Here is a 6,755-nt window from a genome sequence, read left to right on the forward strand (position 1 = left end):
GCCATTTTGCTTGCAGTTGCACGCAGAAACCGACTGGCAGTGCCGTTGCTGTGCGAAGCAGGACGGCGGCGATTGTGCTCACTGTGGTTGTATGATATTCCCACGGAAGTCACACACCGTCAGACAGAGTGCACTACCCGGTCCCTGCATTTTGCGAAACTGCTGCGTAATCGACTTTCGTTTGTGCAATCGAGGTAAAGCGAAGTTCCTTTCCTCTGTCTCGAATACGGTACCATTCCGAGCGCCAACGCTTCACCGACCACCCACCCCCCTGCCGGTACACATCAGGTCCGGGTGACGTGATGAGGAAATGATTCATGCTTCCTCGAACATCGATCCGCACGGCAGTGACACTATCATCCGCTCGGTTCCATCGCCAGTGCCATCATCACTGCTCGCGTGGTGGTTCCAGTGCGGAAAGACGGAAGCACAGCAGGAACAGCAGCAGCAGGATCCGCTCGGACCGACCGGCTGCCTGGAGGTGATTTACGGTATCGCGCTGCACTACCTACACGAAACGCTGGATCACATTGCGCTAGTGCTGCTGGCCTACAGTGTACTATGCGTCGTCCTGTACCGGGTGATGTTTCACCGTGCGACCGGTGGTTCGCGCTTCGGCCGGTGGCTGGTGCGCCGAAGCCATCTGCCACCGTGCAGCCGGGCCCTGCTCGTGACCGCCCATCCAGATGACGAGGTGATGTTCTTCGGTCCGACCATACTGGAGCTGCGGCGCCGCCAGTGCCGCGTGTTTGTGCTGTGCCTGTCCGAGGGCAATCACGACCGTAAGGGCGCCGTGCGGAGGCAGGAGCTGTGGGATGCGTGCGAAAGCATGGGCGTGCGGCCCGAGGACATAACGCTCGTTAATGCGACACATTTGCAGGACGATCCGACCGCGGAATGGAGGGCGGTCACGATTGCGAACCAGCTGCTCCGCCAGCTGGAATCGCTCGACGCGGAGCTGCTGATCACGTTCGACAAGGAAGGTATCAGCGGCCATCCGAACCATAGTGCAATTTACTACGCGACCGCTTCGCTGTGTCTTTCCGGCATGATACCGAACAGTAAGTAGTCGAGGCCGGGTGGTAGGCGATTGTGTTACGCTAAACGTCTTTTGTCTTTCGCAGATTGTAAAGTATTAACGTTAGAAACGGTGAATCTGTGCCGAAAGTATTTGTCGATATTTGATCTGCCGGCGACGCTGCTGCTATCTACCAATTGGTAAGTGAATTCTTGGCACAAACATACCTTCCACGATTAGGATTAAAGAAGCGTATTGGTTCAACACCACAAAATTCCCAGATTGTCGGTCGGCCTCTTAAATGCACAATGAAAACAAATTCCGGCTTACTGTGATGGCTCAGAAAGGTTTATTACGGAGGAAAGTAGTGTTAATAATGGAGAACTGGGTTTGCTTTGCTTTAACCGACGATCGCTGCATCGATTTCGACGCAGGTCACGGCACTGCCGTCAGCAGCGGTCAGACCAACCTCAACCTGCACGGTAATGCCGACCAGCGGCAGCTCCATGGCATAGTTCAGCTCGTAGTCAAAGGTCTGACCGGCGGCGATCGGGCAGGAAGCACCCGAAATGCCAACGGCGCAAGCGTCCCGCAGCTCGTCCGGGATCTCGAAACCGACGTCCAATCCGAGCAGGCGGGCAGTCAGGTGAGCCGTCAGGGTGGGGGTGGCGACCGGCGACACGATGCCGATGCCGCGGGCAACCAGCGGAGCTCCGGACGTGATCGTGCAGGGCAGGGCCGTGCATCCTTCAATGTTGAGCGAAGCCGGAGTTGGCCTGCCACCCGAGCCTAGGGCGAAAGAGCGAAGAGGCAACGTAATATATCTTCCCACCTGCTAGCGAGCGAGCACCGCGCGAGGCGTCACACTTACATGGTCGGAACGGGGTCTGGCCGAAGACGATGGCCGGCAGCAGGGCAGCAATGAGCAGGAACTTGTACATGGTTGTGGTACTAAGGAAAGCGTCAAGGATCTGACTACCTTGTCCCGTATCGGTAGCGCTTTTTAAATACCGAGCCCCCGGCGAAGGTCACCGCAGCGGTATGGCTTGAAGCCGAACCGGCACCTGCAATTGGTCGTTGCAATAGATTAGCCAAAATCGTTTCTTATCCGCCTATCGGAGCTGCTTATCAGCGCAGGTTAGGTAAAGGGTGGGTGCCACAATAGCGCCTGTAAGTGTTTGGAGACCTTTCTTGTCCGGATTTCTTTCCCCCAGTGTGCGCGCACATACACACAGAAATACACTCAACATGCTATATTACTCGATTGTGAAGGGTTTATTCGAACCATTGGTGGTAGTTTTATCACGATTCGAGTTCAAAGTTTATGCACCTCCGATGTGTATTTTGATGGCGATGTTGTTGGAAGCCCAAAAATTGCTCAAAAGGCTTATCGTACCTAAACATAAGCAAGCAACTTACTTATCAATGTTTCTTTCCGCTCGGTATCTTGCCCACTTTATGGGAAATTACTTAATGGATAAGATTACGGTAGAAAAGTGTTACCTGCGTCAAGAATAAGGGGATTACCTATATGAACTGTGGCGTCACCATGGGTCACTGCGATTATTGTTTCCCCTCCCTTGGATAATGCATCGTTTTCGGTGGTTTCAAACCAGACCGGTTGGTTAGCAGCAATGATCCTCGAATTGCTTTTTTAGCCTTCTATCGGACAACCCTATTACTCTACCCGGGGGGTCAGTACAATTAGTGGCCAGGCTCCAAGCTAGCAAATTTTTCACTTCTTCGATAAGATAGAATTGCACTGTAGGTGGAAGGATGAAACGTAACGGTCCCAGGAAGAAGTTGGATTGATATCGGTGGCTTTTTTCATTTTCTCTATCGGCTAAAAAACAGCAAACTGGCTATTGACATACCACTTGTGGTCGGGCGCAGGGTACTAGATAGGCATGAAGTCGATTAATGATTGTGTAACAACACCTCTCGCTTCGAGTAAAAGGGAGAAAAGGGTGGTGTGCCTTTTGTTAAGTGCATTTTTTTTAATCACATGAATCAGAATCTGCTCCGGAATCGAAACCGGCTCCGGAATCGAAATTGGCTCCGAAATAGGAATCGGCTCCGGGATCAGAATCGGCTTTGAAGTCGGTGTCGGTTTCGGCTTCTCCATGTGAATAGGCGTTTGGGTCCTATGTTGCTACGATTGTGTTACTAGCCGCAAAGAATCCAAATTTACTTGTTGATAACGATTCTTATGAAAATTCCGGGACAGATTTCGCTTCCAAAACGTCTGATTTTAATTCCAGAAAAGATGTTGATGTCGGAGTCAATTCTGTTTTCGATTCCGGAGCAAATTACGATTCCCGGGTGGATTGCGATTCTGGAGCCAACTCTAATTCCAAAGCCGTTTTCGATTCTGGTATCGATTCTGGAAGAGGAGTCTTCTCCGGAATCTGGAAAGGAGTCGGCTCCAGAGTATGAAACGATTCCAGAATCGGCTCCGGAATACATCCGATTTGGTTTCCGATTTCCCACCGCTGGTTTGACATGAGAATGAAGTTTGACAGCACTGTCATTCCCATGGCTTGCTTTACCACTTTAGTGAAATCTCCATGCAAGCAACCACCCCCCCCCCTTTTTACCAGTGAAATTTACTGACATGTTTAGTTGCTTAACATACGATCACATCACTAGATGTGGTTTTATTGGTTTATTGCTCAGGAGAAATTGGAGAAGAAAGGAGTGGAAGCTTAGGCCACGATTTGGGCATCAATCTCAATGCACGTGATCCTGGTACCGTCAGCCGCCGTAAGACCGACCTCGACCTGCGCGGTAATGCCGGTCAGTGGCAGTGTCATAGCGTAGTTGAGCGTGTAGTCGAACTGCTGGCCAGCGGCAAGCGGGCACGAGGCTCCCGAAATGCCCACGGCACAGGCGTCGCGTAGCTCCTCCGGAATCCTGAACCCAACATCCAGTCCCAGCACGCGGGCGACGATGTGTGCCTCAACGGTCGGTGTGGCCACCGGTGTGCGAATACCGGTCGCACGTGCAATCAGTGGGCTGCCGGACACGATCGTGCACGGAAGGGCCGTACAACCTTCGATCGCAAGCGAATCTGGAACCGGACCTCCAGCACGGCCTGTGGGCAGCGGGAAGCGAATTAATAGGATGTACTTTTCTCACTGCTTAAGAGGCACTTTAACCACACCACACCCCCACTAGCTGGCATGTCCACGTGACCGCTACTTACACGGACGGAACGGGGTCTGGCCGAAGGCGATGGCCGGCAGGATGGCAACAATCAGCAGGAACTTGTACATTTTCAGTGACGGAGCTTGCAAACACTTCTGAACTATCCCATTCCACGGCGACGGTGTTTAAATAGTGGTGGTAGCGGCAGCATTCGGCGACAATTCCCATGGTTTACTCGTTACGCATTAGCTCAGTATCTTGCCCAGACGTGCGTCAGCTCTTGATAAAATTCGCACGCTATTTTACGTTCCTAGATAACTATCGCCTGCGATAGTCTGCCAGGAGTACAAATGTCCCCCGTGGACCACTAAGCCTTTGGCGCTTAGTGCGTGGGGTCCAGCGTTGTTTGCATTATCTTGCCTGAGCTGACCAAAGATTCTTATTGTTATTTGCTTTGCGTCTTTTGGAATGCTTATCAAACGTGTGTATGTTGTTTTTATTTCTTCTATGCCGGTTGCAGCACATACCCACCATTTGATTGCTCTCCGTGGGCCTGGTGGACGTCGTATAGGCTGCTATTTTATTGTGTCGATCACCGATTATGGTTATCGTTTTACAGCAATTACCAGGTAGTCACCGATAGTTACCAAAACGCAACCGGTGGTAAATGATACAGGTGGGCAAGAAGCGATGGAAGATTTTTGTCCACCAAAAACCTGTCGGCCAACGACTCGGAACGGGTGCATTGCATTCGATAAGTCGTTTGGGGAGATTAGAAGCGCACTTCGGAGCAGTGCAATTAATTGTTTTTTATTTTTTTTTTATTGAATGCTTGTTGATATGGAGAATCATGTATTTATGAAAATTTCAACTCTCTTTCCAATCGTTTTAGGGTCATCCTCAGCTGGAAAGCTCGGCGCGCTGTGCAGAATGCGATGCGCTTGCACAACTCCCAGATGGTGTGGTTTCGCAAGCTGTACATAATATTCTCCCGCTACATGGTGATCAATTCGTTGCGCGAAATTAACAAATCCGACGTAGAGTTTGAAATTTTGGATACCTAAGTGGGGTGACAGACGCGCAAACCTTTTTGCGAGCGCCAACCAAACAAAACTGTGCACCGAAACAGCTTCCAGATGCTTCTTCCATCAGCTGGGACCACCAAATCACGCACTCCGTCTTGTAGTAAACACCCACAAGAGCACATCCACCCAGAACGAATGAAAGCGACGAAGAACAAGAACACGTTCCTAGGATCCAAATAATGCTAACTGATAAGTACGATGCGCTTTCGCTAGTCTTCAACTTTATGTTGTTTTACCCCATAAGTAGTTGAATGCAACAATTTATTCAATAGCCCGAGAGATAGAGATATCGGTGAGGCAGAATCGTGGCCAGTCGGACAAAATCTGTCCGTATGTGAAGGCATTTTTGAGTTGAACTCTGTATGTTGAGCTTTGCGGTATTTGATTCAAATTGTTTGAATATTGTTCAAAATGATATTGGTTGAGAAGCTGATGAAAAGTTTGAAATTGTTGTATGTGTAGAGAAAAATTTGCTCTAGCTCTAGTCCTTTCCTTCCATTCGCGTAGGTTCTGTAAATAGATCGCTTTCTTCGGGGAGCAGTCGCCTTTCCTATTGTTTTAGTTTTTTTCTCTCTCTCTTCTGTTGCTTAAATTTAAAACTAAAACCTTTATGAACTTTTGGAAAATAAAACTAACATAAAAAAAATGCACATCAGGGCTCAAGTTTTGCTGTGGTTAATTTAAGTAAATTCATGAATATAATACAAACAAGTACAATAACCGTTGGCGGCATTTCATTTAGTTTGAAATCTTGGCACGTGGCCCGACGGTCGAGTATTGAATGTTAGGTTATAAACAAATGAGTATATTTGGACCAAGTGACCAGACATACCGATTTATCTGTATTCCTCCCGATTTTTGATATGCCTAACGATTCACAGATGACCACCCTAAAACTACCGATTATTCATTAATCCTACCGAAAATCACAGATTTTCTCATAATACTGTCCGAAAAGTCAAAAAACCATTTCCCAAATGAGTTAATGCAGTAAACTCGATATAAAATATGGAATTCAATAGGGACCATAATCAAAAGTTCAACACAGACAACCAAGGCCCGTGTCTGTAGTTTTTGAGATGCGATGAAATTGGACGTGCTGGATACAAATTGAAACTCGTACCGAAAACTACCGATAAAATTTTGACGCTCCTACCGAAAACCGCTAAAAAAATCTGGCCACACTGATTTTGACAGCAATTTCAAATTGTCTCTGACAGCCAACTGACGTTTCGACTCGGCGAAGGGAAGGTTGAGCCAAAAAGTGTTACCTCATTCGTCACACTGATGATCGATCAGCTTCGTTGGAAAAACAAACTTGCTTGCGGAATGCAACCGATTAGAAAATTTCCGCCACTGGAGGATGATTCGGACAGGAATCGAGCTTTGTGGGACCTTTACTCAGACTGACGTCCCTATAAAGTTTTTAATTTTGATCTTTTGTTGTCTATTTGCCTGTTAGTTTGATAAGGCCATCTTGAAAAAAGTGAACTAACTGTGCAGCT

At 48.5% G+C, this 6,755-nt stretch overlaps 3 protein-coding genes across 3 annotated transcripts; 1 reads left to right on the forward strand and 2 right to left on the reverse strand.

Moving 5' to 3' along the window:
• Nucleotides 1-296: 296 nt before the first annotated feature.
• On the forward strand, nt 297-5,803 carry LOC120895283 (N-acetylglucosaminyl-phosphatidylinositol de-N-acetylase). Its single transcript, XM_040298477.1, has 3 exons — nt 297-1,061; nt 1,125-1,218; nt 5,058-5,803. The coding sequence occupies exons 1-3, from the start codon at nt 311-313 to the stop codon at nt 5,227-5,229; spliced, it is 1,017 nt and encodes a 338-aa protein (XP_040154411.1). The 5' UTR covers nt 297-310; the 3' UTR covers nt 5,230-5,803.
• Nucleotides 1,345-2,833, reverse strand: LOC120895284. Its single transcript, XM_040298479.1, has 3 exons — nt 2,546-2,833; nt 1,890-2,082; nt 1,345-1,807 (listed from the first exon to the last, which is right to left on the reverse strand). The coding sequence occupies exons 2-3, from the start codon at nt 1,957-1,959 to the stop codon at nt 1,419-1,421; spliced, it is 459 nt and encodes a 152-aa protein (XP_040154413.1). The 5' UTR covers nt 1,960-2,082; nt 2,546-2,833; the 3' UTR covers nt 1,345-1,418.
• On the reverse strand, nt 3,636-4,359 carry LOC120895285. The gene is made up of 2 exons (XM_040298480.1): nt 4,224-4,359; nt 3,636-4,112 (listed from the first exon to the last, which is right to left on the reverse strand). The coding sequence occupies exons 1-2, from the start codon at nt 4,291-4,293 to the stop codon at nt 3,724-3,726; spliced, it is 459 nt and encodes a 152-aa protein (XP_040154414.1). The 5' UTR covers nt 4,294-4,359; the 3' UTR covers nt 3,636-3,723.
• Nucleotides 5,804-6,755: the final 952 nt, after the last annotated feature.

The sequence above is a fragment of the Anopheles arabiensis genome, chromosome 2 (genome assembly GCF_016920715.1).
Source record: "Anopheles arabiensis isolate DONGOLA chromosome 2, AaraD3, whole genome shotgun sequence".
NCBI classification, from domain to species: domain Eukaryota; kingdom Metazoa; phylum Arthropoda; class Insecta; order Diptera; family Culicidae; genus Anopheles; species Anopheles arabiensis.